Below are 17,592 nucleotides of genomic sequence, written 5' to 3' on the forward strand. Positions count from 1 at the left end.
GCGACACTGATTTACACCAAGGGAGGATCTGAGCACGGGTGAATTTCACCCTGCCAGCCCCAGAAACACCCAGCCAGGAAAGGGAAGGCTGCAGGAAATGTGTTTGGAGGGAGATTCAAAGCTCGGGCAGCCAATGGGAAGAGCCCGTTTGCTCTTGAGCCTGCTGTATTGGTGGATGATGCAGAAGAAATACCCAGTTAGTAATACAGAGATGAGTGTGCTTCCTTACCATGCTGGGGTGAGCCGTTTCCTGCGCGCTGAGACTTGTGGCAATCCAGGCTGCTTGCTTTGGGATATAACATGCAGGAGACGCTCCCCAGGGCCTGGCTGAGACAGGTAAGTGATGGCCTTTATTCCTTCCCAGGGCTCGTTTTCACCCAACAGCAGGAAAGAGCTCAGGGCCTTGATTTTCCAGCAGTGACTGGTGATTCTGGGGGCCCAGCAGCTGGAGACACACATCAAAAGCTGGGGCCCCAAATCACCAGTCCCAGTGGAAAGTCTTGGCCTGTAGCTCCCAGGGCATTTTTGAAAGAAATATGGGCAAATGTTGGGATTGATTTGTAGGAAACAATCCAAATGGTAACACTTAGGGTAGATGGAGCTGTCGGGGGGAGCAGTCGCCTGCCCACACCCCACAGGATTTCTAGGAGAGGAGGGAGGAAGAAGAGGGCTTATTTTACGCTCCCACTGCTTTTGGAAATCTGGTGCTTAAATGAGAGCTGAGCTCTGTTCTGAACATCTAACCCCAGATCTGTTCCCTGTGCATGGACAGCATGATTCAGCTTTCCCATAATGCCCCCCAGCCCACCCCTGTCTGTGCTCTATGGGAGACTCACTGTCAGGCTGGGGTAGGGAGACCCCCACATTGTGCCCAGTTTGGGGGTGATAGTTGTAGCTCAGTGCGAGCACATGGCACAAAGGGGAACTGAGAAAAGCACATGTTCGCTCTCTGTGTGAGTTTTTACCCATCCATCCGCATAGGCACTTTCTAGATCCATTTATCCAGCCATGCCCAAACATATCCCCTATCTATCTTTTCTATAACATGTTTGATGAAAAGTTCAATAAAATCTTGGATGTAAATGTTTTGGGGGGAAATGTTAAAAAAAACCCACTGCATTCCCCCAAAGAAAGAGAACAGATGGGTCCATTTTGGAGGGTTTGAAACAATTTTGAAATTTCTAAACTTTTTGCAGAAATGTTTGTTTTTCGACCACCTCTAGAGGAAAGTTCCAAGTAAGGACAATAGACCAAACCCTTCATGCAGTTTCAGCTTCCTTTGATCTTGGGGCTGCTGGCTGCTAAACTGAAATCCCCTGGCCCAAATTACAGCAGCCTGCGAGAGGCTGTGACACACACAGCGTGGCCAACCTATCATGGTCTCACGATATCTGTTGCTTTCTCCTCAAGCCCCAGCTCCTGGAGTCATGTGATTTTTTTAGAGAACCTCAGCTTTCATTTAAAAAGAAAAGCAGGCCTCAAGCCTTTGTGGTGGGGGAGAAAAGCCTCAGATGATGAACTGAGTGTACTGGGGCAGCTCAAAGCCCCAAATTTAAAATCTCACGACTTTAAGCCAATCTCGTGATTTTGGGGGGAGCTGGCTCATGATTTTGGAACGGGTGGGGTTGGCCGCATTGTAGACTGTTACAGGCTGACTGGCCCCTTCAAAGGGAAATGGGACCACCCCATCTGTGCCATAATTAATTAGCTGCTTCTCAGCCTGAGGGGGTGGGACTAAGAGGGTCAGGTGATAACGTAATAGATGCCTAGGCCTTATAAAAGGGCTGAGCGTGGCCAGACAGGTTTGGTCTGTGGAAGGCTCTGAGCTAGGGTCTGCAGGAGGCTGGGCACTCCAGGGGGGGGACCAGCCTGGGGTGCAGGGCCCTGTACTGGAACAGAGAAGGTCCAGCAGGGGCTGAGAATGGTGCTCCAGGGGGACCAGGTTGGGGTCTCTATCCTGCAGCCAGAAAGACTCTCGGAGGTAGCCCAAAAATGGGCTGGGAACAGGGCCAGGGGGGTAGGGCTGAGGGGCAGAAGAACCTTTTTGTTTACTGGGACTTGTTTAGCTGGCTTTTGTTAACCCCTTCCAGGGTAACTTGGTTTGTGACTTGGCTGGAGGGTTAAGCCACATCTCCAGCATGAGTGTGTAGAGTTAGTGGGGACTCTGAAGGAAGGAAACTGAGGCAGTGGTGTGCTGCCTGCAGTGCTGTGCTTGGCCAGCAGGGGGTGCTGCAGAGCAGTTCTATCCTATGAACAGACACTAGGTGCCTACCAGAAGCAGGTGCTCGATGACTGTTGCCTTTTCTATTCCCAGGGGGCTTGGGGTGGGGAGCCCAGCTCTGTAGCTGGTAGCCTTGCTGCTGCCACTGCTTCTGTGGAGACAGGGGAGCTGATGCTGCTCTGGGCTTGCCAGGGAGGGGTGTGGGGGGAGGAGGAGTTCCATGTCTTGCCTTGCTCCAGGGAGGGTTGGATTCTCCCTTCCTGCTCTCTCTCCCCACCCCTGCCTGACTCCCTCTCTTCTCTCTCTCCCTCCCTCCCCCCCAAGGATGGGGCTCTAACGCAGGCAGGCCTGGGGTTTGCGCTGGTGCAGCTCATCCCAGTCTATTGAGGTTTTACCTGTCTACACTCGGCATTTGCACCGGGGCATCTATGGCTGAAATCCCCAGTGTCAGCAGTGTCTTAGCTGAAAGCCTGGGGCCTGATTCTCCCCAGACCTCTAGGGCAGCTGTTTACACGGGGTTGCCGGCTCTCAGCACAGCTGGTGTTTTTGACGTATAGCTGTGTACGTTACGCCAAGCCACCATGGGGCAGCTGAATAAGTAGTGCGTTAAAATCCGTGATCCTCTAGACTTCTGAAGCCATTTCTCCAGAGACATCCCTGGACCATAAAACAAAGAAAGAACGTTTATAGAAATTGTGATAATTCGGCAGTGTCACGTTCCCTCTTCCGCCTAACTTCCTTTTCAACTGTGAACGTCCCTTGCAAAGGGTCTGTGTGTGTGTGTGTGTGTGTGCGTGTGTTATAAGTGCCGATCCTCTGGCAGTTTTTTCCCCAGCTCAAACTGGTTTTCAGCTAGACAGCTTTAAAAAAAACAAGTTAGAAAACTTTTAATAGAGCCCCGGTTCATTGTTCCTGTTTGTCTCCTGATCGCTTTGATTTGCCTCAGACTTCTCAGAAAAGTATGACTCAGTTGTGAGAAATTTCAAGAAGTTAGGGGTGTGGGAAGTAAAACTAGAGGGCTGAGGTCAAAATCGAGCTAGGGAAGCCATGTGCAGCTTTTTCTAATTGTTGCATCTACTCGAACAAAGTTTGGGGGCGGGCAGGGGTGGGTTAAGTGCCTGAATCCTTTACCATCCTGTAGTAAAGCCAAATTCTTGACATCCTCAGGAAGCCAGCCATGATTTAGAAAATTCACATCCCATTGCAAAGCAATTCCAGAGTTGTTTTTAAATTAATCTCCAGCCCTCTCTGGTGGAACGTCCCATGCACCGTTTACACGACCAGATTACTGCGCTTTCGTAGAGACTAGTCAGGTGACAGTGGGCTGGACTTGGCTTCTGGTGAAGTTGCCGCTGATCTCTCCCATTCCTTTCTCTCCTTTGCCATGTGGTGGGTCGGTGTGTTTCTGGGGCTCTTCCTTCTAGCCTGCCCATCTGGGTTTTTGGATGGCACTTCAGGTAAGAGATCCCATCTGCCGTCTATACAGTTCAGTGGGGCTGGAGTCCTAAGCAGAAAAGGGGAGGGCGATGCGTGTTGTCTGGGGGTTAGAGAAGCTAGAGCTGGGGGGGGTGTGTGGAGGGCAGCTGCAGTGCCCATGTGTTCCCAACACCTCTGCATGCCCCTTTCTTCAGGTCCTGTCCTGCCCTGGGGCACTGGAACAATTTGCACAGTGGGGGGGCCGAGAGCCATTGAACCAAACTGTAAACTCTATATATGATGGAAACCACTTCAAGCCGGGGGGTGCAGCAGCAGCAGCCCCCCTAGATCCAGCACCGATGGTCCTGCCCATGTCGATTTTACAGAAAATATTTGGGGGCTTTTTTTGTCCGGTATTTTTTATTTTGATTGATCGATTTGCAAATCCCCAGCCGCTGGCTGAGCAGATGAGACTAGAGACCCGGAGAAAAGGGAGAGAGGGAAGAGTGCATGGAAAGAATATACGCGGGGGGGGGTGGGGGTTATTTTGTAAAGCTTCTGTGAATGCAGTTTAGCAGCTGGACACAGAGAGGAATGGCCAATCGCCTGGCAAGCCCCAGGTTAGGGAAGTGGGGGTGGGGTGTGGGGCAGATTTGAAGCGTGCGTCTTCTCTGGCAGGGGGCGTTGACCTTGGGTTTTAAGGTGGAGGGGGGCAGGCATGCCCTCACTGCAGAGTGAACTGGAGTTATGGACACTGGGAGTTATAATCTGCTTGCAGAGACGTGCTGTGTAAATGCATGAGAGGAAATCAGATCTGGTGCCGGCATGATGGGATGTGTGTGTGTGTGTGTGCACGCGCGTGCGGCATGATAGGGGTGTGTATGGGAAGCAGCCCTTGTTAACTCTGCACGCTGCCCATTCATCACAGGGAAACTCCCAGCACCCACTTCTAGGTCTTTCTGTGATCTGCCTACGGGAAGGAGCAGGTGAATGACACACCTTCATTCACTGCCTCAGGATCTTCCCAGGCCTTCCCTCACCTCTGACTCCGCTCTCCCGGTTGCTTGTTAGGGCTGACCTCTGGCTCTTTGCCTGGACAAAGCCCCAGCGGAAAATGCACAAGCCCCATGTGTGTAGAACGAATTGCAAGAAGTTTAGGGTCACATTCCGTTAGATCAAACCCCCCTTTGTTCTGCAACAGCAAATATCTCAACCTCTTTCAGAGCAAGTCATTCGTTTAAAATCATTTGGTTTAACAAGAGTCCTACCCTCTCTCAGAGCCAGCGTTGTTGATATTCCTGGAGCTGTTTTGCTCAGTCATGGAGTGTCAGGGGTTTAATAAAAAAAAGCCATGGTTTGCTACGAAAAAGCCCTAAGTCATGAGCAGGTGTTGCAAAATAATCCCCAGAGTTCGGCTCCTAAATCCAGGCATAAATGCGGAGAGCCCTGCAAATCAGCAGAGATCCGCTTCATATCCGTGGACCGTGTTTGCGGATCGCGGGCGGAAACAAATTTTGTATCCATGCAGGGCTCTATACATGTGTATAGAGGGGGGAGGGATAGCTCGGTGGTTTGAGCATTGGCCTGCTAAACCCAGGGTTGTGAGTTCAATCCTTGAGGGGGCCATTTAGGGATCTGGGACAAAAATCTGTCTGGGGATTGGTCCTGCTTTGAGCAGGGGGTTGGACTAGATGACCTCCTGAGATCCCTTCCAACCCTGATATTCTATGAGGCACAAAACTGTGAGACCCTCTATCTTCCCCCTGGCTTTAACTGCAGCTGCTGAATGCCTGGCACTTCAGTGTCATTAGAGGACCTAGAATGAACAAAAAGACAAAAGGATGATTGCATCACACTCTTCCTGTTGTGCTGCCCTACAGCAGAGTCACATGAAGTGCAATGGGTGGGGAGTGGAGGGTTGTCAAGGGGAGAGGTACCTTCAGGCACGAGGCCACTGATGTTCCTGGGGTACCCAGGGCCTTTCCCTCCACAGGGGGAACAGTTAAAGAGCCTAACGATGCATTATTAGAGGATTCCCTACCATTAGTTCCCTGTGACTTAGGCAAATATTCCTCATTCCCACTGTTGGCAACTCCCCTGATTTGTTTTTTTTTCATGCATCTCACGATATTTGGTGTTTGATTTTCTAAAAGCCCCAGCGCCTGGAGTCCTCTGATAAGCACATCCATTTGTTTAAACCAAAATATGGGGTTTATGTAGGAAGGCTTCAAAAAAGTGACTTCCCTTGCCCCGCACCCCAAGGCTCAAAATTCAAAAGATGAAAAAGCAGACACCCCCCCCCCCAAATTATTATTTTTAAATATTTCATGATTTTTAAGGCAACCTGATGATATTTGAAGGCAGTGGGTTGGCAAAACTCTGCAAGCACAATAAAGTGGCATTCCAAGAGGGCAGAGTTAAGGTTATATGGGGGAACCGGCACCTATAACTGAACTCCTCCTGGTTAACATAGCTCTGAGGTTTGTCGCTAAGATTCTTTCCCAGTGTTACATGGGGAAGATCTTAGCTGAGCATTTCCTTGTTCTCTAACAGCTGAGTTTGGGGCAGTGACATCCCATAAGGGCCTGGGGAGCAGAACTGCCTGTTGGTCAGCAAAAACAGGGTGGATTTGATTTATTGATTTAAATCATGATTTAAATCACTAGTCAGGAAGACTCGATTTAATCATGGATTTCTACATAAAAGTGCATTCTTGTTGGTTGTTATAACCTTAATACATATTCTTCACAACTCAGAGATGTAGGTTTCATTTTTAGAAGGTACACACTATACATTTTTAAACAGTGATTTATTTTGAAAACTCTTCAGATGAATGAAGCTATATCAGAAAATGAATGGTTGTTTGGCTATTTCATTTACCAAAGGTAACGGAAGCAGATATTTACAAAGTCATTGGGAGGTGAATTATCTCCAATTCAACAGGTTAATCATTAATATTTGGAGGATTTTCTTGCCATGCTGAATTAGGAGGCCCTTATGGGATGTCACTGCCCCAAACTCAAATTCCACCAGACAGACATTTAAATTGTTTTAGTTAACTAAACAACAATGTTAAGTATTCTGGATTTTTTTTCTTCAACAGCAAACATATAATATTTTAACAAAACAAGCATATGTCCCTCGCTTCTCACATTTATCTCCAGGCTTCTTCTCCTTGTCCAGATCTATTCCGCCCCCAACAATCTTGTATTCATTGAACTTTTTGAAACTTTGCACTTTTACAGAGAGGTAAGGGATTGACTTTGTGTACCCAAATTTGTAGAGGGACAATAGGGCTGAGGTCTGTTGTTTCTCACCTCTATATATTTATTTATTTAAAAACATTTTTGCGGTTAACAAGCATGTTATCTCTGGAGACACAAATCCACAGTTTGATAACTGCAAAACTAAGCATCTCTGATGGTATCTTCTAGACTGAGCACTGAGTCCCAGTGAGTAGATAGAAAGATTAACCTAAATAACCTATACAGAACCTCTGGAACCCCATAAGATTGGGTCCCTAATCCATGAACTATTGGAACTCATTTACAAAACTTTTCTTAAACATTCCATGAATATATTGTCTCATACGATAGAATTAGAATTTATAATCCCTATTCCATGATGAGAGATCTTTGAGCGATAATGTATCTTAATTAAAACTATCTTTTAGATAGCTTTTTGAGGGGGAAAAACATTTTATCAACATAAAAAAAATCTGATTTTTTTTTTATTTTTTTTTTTTAATCATTGATTTTTATCCACCCTGGTTGCAAGTGAATAGCAAAACTGGTCCCAGCAGGGAGCCAGAGTGTCAAAAATTCTTAGCTGGCAGGAGAGCCTCTCTGTGAGCATCTACAAAGCCTCTCACTTAAACAGCGACTGGTTGAACGGTTTATTGTAAGGGACGCCCTTTCTCAGACCCTTTCCCTTTACTGTCTCTCCCCACCCGCGCCCCCGGTCAGTCCCTGACCCAGGATTGCCAAGCCAAACTAAAATACTGCTTGTTTAAATCTCACAGCTCGCAAAGCTTGTCCAACTGTCCCCGTGGCTGAGCCCGAAGGCGGCTCTGTGAACATCTCCATACCGAATGCCGCCTACTTTTCAGAGACGTCTTTCATTGTGCAGAAATATAATGCCTCAACTTCGTCGTGGGACGATGTCATTTACTCCTCTGATGAGGACTTCCAAAAATTCCTCAGTTCCTACAAGGAGACACTCTCCTTTTCTGGTGGATACTTCAAGATGGAGAACGTGAGCAAAGGGGCTGGAGGAGTTTACAGGATTCAAGATGAAATGTACAGGAAGTGTGTGGCTGTCATAAACTTGACCGTGCTGGGTAAGTTCTGCTCTCAAAGACCACAGAAAAAACTCTGCTCCCATTGCACTTCTCAGGCAGTGTAAACCCTGTGGAAACATCCTATAAACTCCCAGAATATGGAAGACCCCAGCAGACATTGAGCTGGGAGAGCCATCTCCTCTGCACCCTCTCTGCAGCCTCCAGCCCAAGGGGCATGTCATGTGGGAATGTGTGGGGAGAGGAACTAGCCAGACTACAATGCACTCTGGATATTCTCAGTGGATGGATGGTCCCTGAGGGCCCCCTGCCAGCCAGCATACATTAGAGCAGCCCCCAGGCTGCTATAACCAATGACGGGACTGGCATTAGAGCTAGGGCAGAGAACCAGGAAGGTGTAAATCCTGTTGTGCCAGAGCAGGAGCCTTGTCTACAGTAGGCCCACCGATGTTCCTACCACTGACTCTAGTGACAATGAACATTTTTTGCAAACATGGTCAGCTAGTGACCCGGCCGACCGGGGAGGCTAGTCCCTGGCCCCTTCCCTTGTGGCAAAGGCCCCACCCCTCCCCTTCTGCCCCCTTGCCCCTGCAGGAGCCCAAAGTACCCCCACCGTGGCCCCCGGCCCCAGTGCCGGGCAGCTGTGGGGGCGAGGCCCCAGGCCTGGCACTCCGGGCAGCACGGTTGCTGCATCCCCAGGCCTGGTACTCAGGGTGGCTGGTGCTGGGGGTGCGCCGCCCGGAGTCCCTGTGAGAGGCAAGCCAGCCAGGGCAGAGCTCTGGGAACAGCAGGAGGGGGCCTGGCCTGGGGGCGGAGCATGGGCAGGGCCACGGTAGGCTGTTTGGGGAGTCACAGCCTCCCCGTGCCTACGATACCTGCCGCCCATGTTTGCAAAGTTTCTGCAGTGTAGACGAGGTTTAAAGCACCCCAAGGGCTCGCAGGGAGAGCGGCGTGTGTTGTATAGGCCACGGGGTGACTTATTTTGATGGTGTCTAGCAAGACTTCTGTTCCTCAGGCTGCTCATTAACATACGGCTGGCTCCGTCTGACTGCAGGATCAGGAACAAACACTCATGAAGTGTCAGCATTGAAATCCCTGGGAAATACGTGGTAGGCTGTGATCTGTTTTATCTCTGACCACCGTCACCTCGTATCTGAGGCCCAGATCTTCCAAGATGAATGGGAATCAGATGCCTAAATACCTTGGAGGATCTGGGCCTAAGGGCCAGACTCTCAAAGGTATTTAGGCACCTAAAGCTGCAAATAGGAGCGTAGGGGGATTTTCAAAAGCACACAGCTGCCTAACTCTCATTGAAGATGGGAGCTAGTCACTTTTGAAAATTCCATTAGTGACCTACCTGCATCTTCAGGAATGCAACTACCTTTGAGTATCTGGCCCTAGATAATCAAAGGGCACCGTGGCAGAGGCTGGAATTGAACCAGGCGCTCCTGGGCCCTAGATCAGCACCTCCCCCCTTAGGCCACCCTTCTGCAGTGTAGACAAGAAGAGGAGAATCAGGCATGTGGTATACGGAGTCCTCACCAACACTTTCCTCCTTATTGTCTCATTCCAGAGCCCAGCTCATTCCCACCTACTGTGTCTGGGACCTCCAGTGCTGAAGAGGAACCTCATGATGAGACCAAAGGGGAGGGTAAGCAGCTTGTGATGGGAGATTTCCTTCACCAATAGCCTCTCTCATCCCAGCCTGAATTTCACACGCATGTCCTAGCTCCCACTTACGTCAATGTGAGCTTGAGGGAACCATGCACTTACTCCGGATCTTCTCAGATGGCCTGATAGCTTGTGCCACAATTGGCCAAAAATGGACCACTGGGAGCTGGCATAGCAGAGTTGGCTACCGCTAAGGACAAGCCGTTGGCCAATTGAAGAGCCGTGTTTGGGGCCTCCCAATGCGAGAGCAATTAGAGGAATAATAACGAGGAGTCCTTGTGGCACCTTAGAGGCTAACAAATTTATTTGGGCCTAAGCTTTCGTGGGTTAGAACCCACTTCATCAGATGCACGGAGTGAAAAATACAGGAGCAGGTATAAACACATGAAAGGATGGGGGTTGCTTTACCAAGGGTGAGGTCAGTCTAACGAGATAAATCAATTAACAGCAGGATACCAAGGGAGAAAAAATAACTTTTGAAGTGGTAAGACAGTGGCCCATTACAGACAGTTGAGAAGAAGGTGTGAGTAACAGTAGGGAGAAACTAGTATTGGGGAAATTAAGTTTAGGTTTTGTAATGACCCAACCACCCTCAGTCTCTGTTCAGGCCTAATCTGATGGTATCCAGTTTGCAAATTAATTCCAGTTCTGCAGCTTCACGTTGGAGTCTGTTTTTGAAGTTTTTTTGTTGAAGAATTACCACTTTTAGGTCCATTATTGAGTGACCAGATAGACTGAAGTGTTCTCCTACTGGTTTTTGAATGTTATGATTCCTGATGTCAGATTTGTGTCCATTTATTCTTTTACATAGAGACTGTCCGGTTTGGCCAATGTACATGGCAGAGGGGCATTGCTGGCACATGATGGCATATATCACATTGGTAGATGTGCAGGTGAACGAACCCTTGATGGTGTGGCTGATGTGGTTAGGTCCTATGATGGTGTCCCTTGCAAAGATATGTGGACAGAGTTGGCTGCAGGGTTTGGTTCCCGGGTTAGTGTTTTTGTTGTGTGGTGTGTAGTTGCTGGTGAGTATTTGCTTCAGGTTGGGGGGGGCTGTCTGTAAGCAAGGACTGGCCTGTCTACCAAGGTCTATGAGAGTGATGGATCGTCCTTCAGGATAGGTTGTAGATCCTTGACGATGCGCTGGAGAGGTTTTAGTTGGGGGCTGAAGGTGCCGGCTAGTGGCGTTCTGTTACTTTCTTTGCTGGGTCTGTCCTATAGCAGGTGACTTCTTGGTACCCTTCTGGCTCTGTCAATCTGTTTCTTCACTTCACCAGGTGGGTATTGCAGTTTTAAGAACGCTTGATAGAGATTCTGTAGGTGTTTGTCTCTGTCTGAGGGATTGGAGCAAATGCGGTTGTATCTTAGAGCTTGGCTGTAGACAATGGATCGTGTGATGTGGTCTGGATGGAAGCTGGAGGCATGTAGGTAAGTATAGTGGTCAGTAGGTTTCTGGTATAGGGTGGTGGTTATGTGACCCTCACTTATTAGCACTGTAGTGTCCAGGAAATGGACCTCTTGTGTGGACTAGTCCAGGCTGTGGTTGATGGTAGGGTGGAAATTGTTGAAATCTTGGTAGAATTCCTCAAGGTCCTCCTTCCTATGGGTTCAGATGATGATGTCATCAATGTAGCGCAAGTAGAGCAGGGGCGCTAGGGGATGGTTGCTGAGGAAGCGTTGTTCTAAGTCAGCCATAAAAATGTTGGCATACTGAGGGGCCGTGCGGGTGCCCATAGCAGTCCCGCCGACTTGAAGGTATAAATTGTCCCCAAATGTGACATAGTTGTGGGTGAGGACAAAGTCACAAAGTTCAGCCCCCAGGTTTGCAGCGATGGTATTGGGGATGCTGTTCCTGATGGGGAATTAGGGGAATGAGTTCAGGGGCAGAAAACTGCAATCCCCAAAAGCCAGCATGCTCTGGGGGGGAGCCACCTATGCTAGCCAATGGGAGATGTCGATAAGAGGGGTGTGTCCTAAGCCCCGCCCCCTCCATGTGTTATGCCTGTTGTGGCTTGTGATCCAGGGAAACCCCTCTCTTGCAGTCAGGTGATTTAGATGCTGCTCAAGTCATACCTTGCAGGAATAAGTTAGGCACCTGCCTTGCTCCATGCAAAATGGCAGAGGAGCCGTCCTAACCCAGCCCTGTGGCTAGTGCACTCAGCTGGGAGAGCCCCGTTCACTTCTCCCGTCATTAAAAACTCTCAGGCCATTCTTCTTAAAAATCTCAGAGAGGCAACTCCTGTTCGTCTGGGTTGGGCGAGGGAGTTGCTTTAGGCACTGTCAAATAATTACTTGACAGCCCAATTAATCTAAGTATTATACTTAACGGGTGTCTGGAATTTGTAACCGGTTTAGCAAGGTCATTCCATGACAGGCTGGTGCACCGTTAAACAGAAACAGGCACTAGACAGAAGTAAGCAGCAGCATCCGAAAAACATTTGTCAACCATTACGTTTTCTTCACATTGCAAGGAGAGAGACGGCCTAGAGAAGAAATTGCTTTTATTGAGGAGTCTGTAGGTGTTTAAACTGCTGGGGGGGTTTCTGCAAAGGGAGGAGGTGGGAAGGAACCTGCTTTATGGCTCAGGCTGTGTCTGCACTTAAAACACAACAGCTGCTGTAGCCCTTCAGTATAGACACTTCCTACAGCAATGGGACTCCCAGTCCAGCGCTCTATGCCACGCTGCCTCCATGGGTCCCAGCTCTCACACACACCTTCTTGCTCCCCCTGACGTCACTGAGAGCTGGGCATGCACAAGGATCAGGCCCAGTGTCTGACCAGGGTGTCACTCCTGACCCTGAACTCCCTTTGCCGTCCCCCGAGAACTTATGGTTGCTTCCATCTCCATCCCCCAACGCTGGGCTTGTACGTCAATGACTCCTTGCACTGATGAGGTCATAGCCTGCTGTCAGCTCCTCGGCCCTGCTGATGCAATACTTTCTCTGCTCTCCTGACTGCAGCGTGTGTGGAATTCCCCCTCCCGGCCTCTTGGACCTCTCCCAGCTCCTCCCTTGTCGCCTGGAACATTGCATCACAATGACTCCTAGAAAGCGATCTCGGAGTCATTGTGGATAGTTCTCTGAAAACACCCACTCAATGTGCAGCGGCAGTCAAAAAAGCTAACAATGTTGGGAATCATTAGGCAAGGGATAGATAATAAGACAGAAAATGTCCTATTGCCTCTATAGAAATCCATGATACGCCCACATCTTGAATATTTGAACTCTCCTGTGCCAGGAAACCTGAAACCAACTTGACACTAGTTAGGTTACTGGTGTGTTGAGACCACAGCCTCTATAGAAATCCATGGTACGCCCACATCTTGAATACTGCGTGCAGTGGTCGCCCCATCTCAAAAAAGATATATTGGAATTGGAAAGGGTACAGAAAAGGATGACAAAAATGATTAGGGACATGGAACAGCTTCTGTGTGAGGAGAGATTAATAAGACTGGGACTTTCCACCTTGGGAAAGAGATGACTAGTGAGGGATAAGATAGAGGTCTATAAAATCATGACGCATGTGGCGAAAGTAAATAAGGAAGTGTTGTTTACTCCTTCTCATAACACAAGAACCAGGGGTCACCCAATGAAATTAATAGGCAGCAGGTTTAAAACAAACAAAAGGAAGTATTCCTTCACACAATGCACAGTCAACCTGTGGAACTCCTTGCCAGAGGATGCTGCGAAGGCCCAGACGATAACAGGGTTCAAAAAAGAACTAGATAAGTCCATGGAGGACAGGTCCATTAACTGCTATTAGCCAGCATGGGCAGGGATGGTTTCCCTAGTCTCTATTTGCCAGCAGCTGGGAATGGGCGACAGAGGATGGATCACTTGATGATTATCAGAGCTCCTGTGATTTTGTTTTTTTATTTTTATTATTATTTTTATTTTTTTAATCTTTCCACAGTTTTGGTTGCAGTTGAAACTTCCAGTTAAAGCGATAAGTGTGGGGGCTGGACTCTCTGTTGCCTTGCACTTCGCTTGTATCACTTTTACACTGATGCAAAGTGAGCATCAAATACCAAGAGAACTGCAGGCACTAGTGTAAATGACAGACACTAGGATCAGGGTAAGGCTGGATTGGGGCCCAGAGCTCTCCACTCACCCACCCATCACTGCACAAGGAGTTGGATCCTGGGCCCCAGGCCAACTGCCCTAAAGGGGCAGCTTAGAAATTCCTAATTAGCACAAAGCTAGGGTGTCTCCCTATGTCACCTGTCTCCTCCCAGTCTTTAGTATGGGGATGTGGTGTGGTAGGGAAGAGGGTGTGGTGCATAATGCTGGCTCAGAACTGCTGCCACTACAGCCAGTGTAACTTAGAGCAACCTCAGCAGTGCTCTAAGTTATGTCAGGTGCAATTTCAGGCACCAGCCAGCCCAAGCTTGGGGGAACAGAAGGGTGACTTAGATCCCCCTTTTCCCACCCCCCCTCGGCTGAGCCAAGTGAAAACTTGGCACTTCTGAGAATTAAGACCCTGGCATAAGGCAATGGAGAACCCCAATCTTTTTTCTGCTGTGAAGAGTTGGTAAAACTCAAAGCCCAGATGGCACCATTATTAAGCAAATTATTTTTTTCTCTTTGCTATTTAAAAATAATTAGATGCAAAAACAATATTAGCGCAGCATTAATGTTGTATGGTTAGGACACACCAGTTAAGTTTCCTATGACAACACTAACTTGATCAACTTGCATGTAGGTAGCATATATCTCCCCTTCCTGTTTTTCTTGTTGCATTTTAAAATTTACCACCCAGGGTTCTGGGTAATGTAATGTAACGTGTAATGTAATATAATGCAGCTTGTATTAAAAACATCACAAACACAAACTTACAGGAATGGGTCAGAACTCCACAGCTTACAGTAGCGGATGCCGCAGGGATCGGGGCTGATTTTTAAAGGGCACAATTTTCAAAAGCCCCAAAGTGACTTAAGTGCACTGGAAATTTTACCCATAATCTTCCTTATGAATTGATTTTTTAAAACAAGGGAGCTGTAGCCTGTTTTCCACAGGGTCAGTCTGAGTTCAAGCCAATGCCGTAGGGCATTTCAGGCTGCTGTCCTGTCTGATCCAGCCCAGGGGTCAATATCTGATGCTTCCAGGGAAAGCAAGAACCCGCTGTAACATACGTGGCTAATTCTACCATGCTGTAAATGCAGGTGGGGAATTAATTCCTGACCTCTGGCGTTCAGACTATGCCCTGAAGCATGGGATTGGGCCAGAGGGATTGCTAGCGCTGGTCCTGGTGTCTAGGGTCTCTTGAGTGGGAAGTTTCTGGGAGAATTCCACTGGGTGGGCGACTCAGCTGCGAAGGGAGGGGGCAGGCAGGAGCCTCTGATGAGCCCAGGATTGGAATAACTGAAGTAACGTTCGGAACCTCTGCAAACGTTTTAGCCACGTGTTTAGCTCCATCTGTAGGAGTAGCCTGGGATCGCAGTGGGACGGCTCAGGTGTGTAAGTGTTTGCAGGATGGGAGCTCAGGGCAGTCCCTGACCCAGGGCAAAGTGGATGTGAAGTGCCTCTGTCTGGATTTGGGAGCCTGCCTGCACACCGAACTCACTGGGCGCTGGGTGTGTGGCTGCAGGCTCTGGGCTGGGGAAAATCAGCCCGGGATGGTTATTTCAAGTAAAAACCAGAGTCACTTCCGGGTCTTTCCGCTTCTAATTTCCTTTCCCTTCTGCAGCTGGATTTCAGCGTATGATAAAATCCCTCTCAATGCCAATTCGGTGCCACAAGTCACTGGACTGGGTGCAGGAATCACTAGGCAACATTCTCTGGCCTGGGTTTTGCCGGAGCTCAGGCTAAATTATTGTTCCTCAAACTTTGAAAAGCTGAGCCCCTTCCTCAAGGCAAAGAAACCAATCGCGCCCCTCACCCGTCAGCCCCATCATGTGTTAGCGACCCCACCCCCCATTTTCATGTATACATCTTCAAACCCACCCTTCCCAGCATGGCTAGCCCTTCCCCACGCTTCAGGAGAGACTGTCCCCTCTAACCTTAAGATCTGAGGGATCCCATCCTGGAGCATCTTAAAAATCACGTTTCCCAGACTCTGTAACGGGGCTGCTTTGCCAGGCTCACCGTTCTCCCTTGGTCAGGTTGGCCGATGGGGATAATGAGCCTGGAGATCTCATTCCTGCTGCTCTGAGTGGTACCCATGTACGCACGGCCAAACTCCGCTCTTACTGTATCCCAGGAACGTCTTAATCTTCTGGGCTCCTCACGGCAGCAGTGGGATGATTTAAATGAGTCCCTTAGTAATGGGGCCTTTCTCTCTCTTTTGTTTCAGAGCCAGTGTCCTGGAATCTTTCCACGATTCTTCTGGTGGTGGCAGCTGTGGTGGGAGTGCCGCTGCTAGTCTTACTATGCAAATGTGGGTTTCAGAAAGCTAGAGGAAAAGTGTCTGCCTACCTGCCACGCGTCTTCAATAAGCTGCAGCCCCATGTGTCCCAGAAGCCTGAAAGTCCGCAAGATTCACAGGAATATGAGCTCCCTGCAGTGTGTGGCAGGGACGGAGACCAGGCCCAGAGAACCGGAAACAGGAATGGAGACCCAGCCCCGGAGAATGGTGAGGGAGACCTGCTAATGGGGGTGAGATGCTTCACCCAGGAAACCAGAGAAAAGGATCCATTAGGTGGGGACACAGGCCCAGCCCAGGAAACTGGAGTAGCGTTGCAACCCTCCCAGGATTGACCGGGAGTCTCCAGGAATTAAAGATTAATTTTAAATTAAAGATTATGTCATGTGATTAAAATCTCCAGGAATACGTCCAATTAAAATGGGCAACGCCGAACCGGAGGAGGGGACCCATTAGATGGAGACAGACTTGGGCTGGGGAGCCAGCTAGAGGAGATGATCCCTCTTACGATGCCCATCAATGGTGGGGACTAGACTGGGTGAAACTTTTCATCTAAACCTGTTTTAGGTGAAAAATGCAGATTCAGAAACCTGGAAACATTTTGCGAATTCATTCAACGTTCTGCTGAATTGTTCACGTCCAGACCCTGCCCCCAGGTCTTAAAAAGTCAAGGCATTTTGTTTAGACACTTTCCAAACAAACAGTTTTGATTTTTCAGTTCGACACCATTTTTTGTTTAAAAATGTCCTTCAGTTTTATTTTAAAAATTCAAAGTTACAACCCTCGAAATGTTCCCACGTCTTTTTTTTTAAGCTTTTTGGTTCATCAAAAATTTGGAAAAATTTTAGTTTTGTTTGACTTGAAACCAATTTTTTTCCATGTTTTTTTTGTGTGTGTGGTTTTTTTTTTTTGCAATTGCCAGCGACCACAAAATTCTGTTTGCCCAGCTCTAGGGGCAGGTGAGAATGTTATCAGTTATACTGTGGGTCTCTGAGTCTCCTTGTCACTCAAAGTTTTCTTACTGTAACAAATTTATTTGGGATGAGGGATGGACAAAAGCTTACTAAAAGTGGGGGGGCTGCTGGCACCAGATCTGTGGCCCTGCCCCTGTACCACCCCTTCTCCTTGAGGTCCTGCCCCCTCAAACCGCCCCTTTCCCTGAGGCCCCGCCCTCACACTGCCTTTCTCCCTGAGCTCCCACCTCATACTGCCCCTTGCCCCCAAGACCTTTCCCCCCTGGTCGCTCCTCCCCCCCCTCATCCAGTTGCTCACACTTATGGTCGGTAAAAAGTGGTGGGCCCTGCCCCCCCCGTTCCGGCACCCCTGGATGAGAGTGGGAGAGGATGGATGAAGAACTCCTTTCAAATATAACTCTCCCCCCCCCCCCCCCAAAAAAGAGCAACTCGCCAGCCACCGCAAAACATGCAACTAACCAACCCGTGCCAGTCACGTCGTGTGGTATGTTACATTCCCATCCTTGGGTGGTTTGTGTCTTTGAGAATGTGAACCCTGCAGGCCTGGGAGTTTCTCTATGTAATGTGACCTCAGTGCTCATGAGAGCCATTATTTGTAAATGTTTATCAGTAGCATAGATATTTATTATCATTCATGTACATACAGACAT

At 48.7% G+C, this 17,592-nt stretch overlaps 1 protein-coding gene across 1 annotated transcript; it reads left to right on the forward strand.

Moving 5' to 3' along the window:
• Nucleotides 1-3,524: 3,524 nt before the first annotated feature.
• On the forward strand, nucleotides 3,525-17,354 carry LOC103306935 (uncharacterized). The gene is made up of 4 exons (XM_008176537.4): nucleotides 3,525-3,678; nucleotides 7,659-7,976; nucleotides 9,508-9,585; nucleotides 15,900-17,354. The coding sequence occupies exons 1-4, from the start codon at nucleotides 3,606-3,608 to the stop codon at nucleotides 16,301-16,303; spliced, it is 873 nt and encodes a 290-aa protein (XP_008174759.2). The 5' UTR covers nucleotides 3,525-3,605; the 3' UTR covers nucleotides 16,304-17,354.
• Nucleotides 17,355-17,592: the final 238 nt, after the last annotated feature.

Source organism: Chrysemys picta, chromosome 12 (genome assembly GCF_011386835.1).
Source record: "Chrysemys picta bellii isolate R12L10 chromosome 12, ASM1138683v2, whole genome shotgun sequence".
Taxonomy (NCBI): domain Eukaryota; kingdom Metazoa; phylum Chordata; order Testudines; family Emydidae; genus Chrysemys; species Chrysemys picta.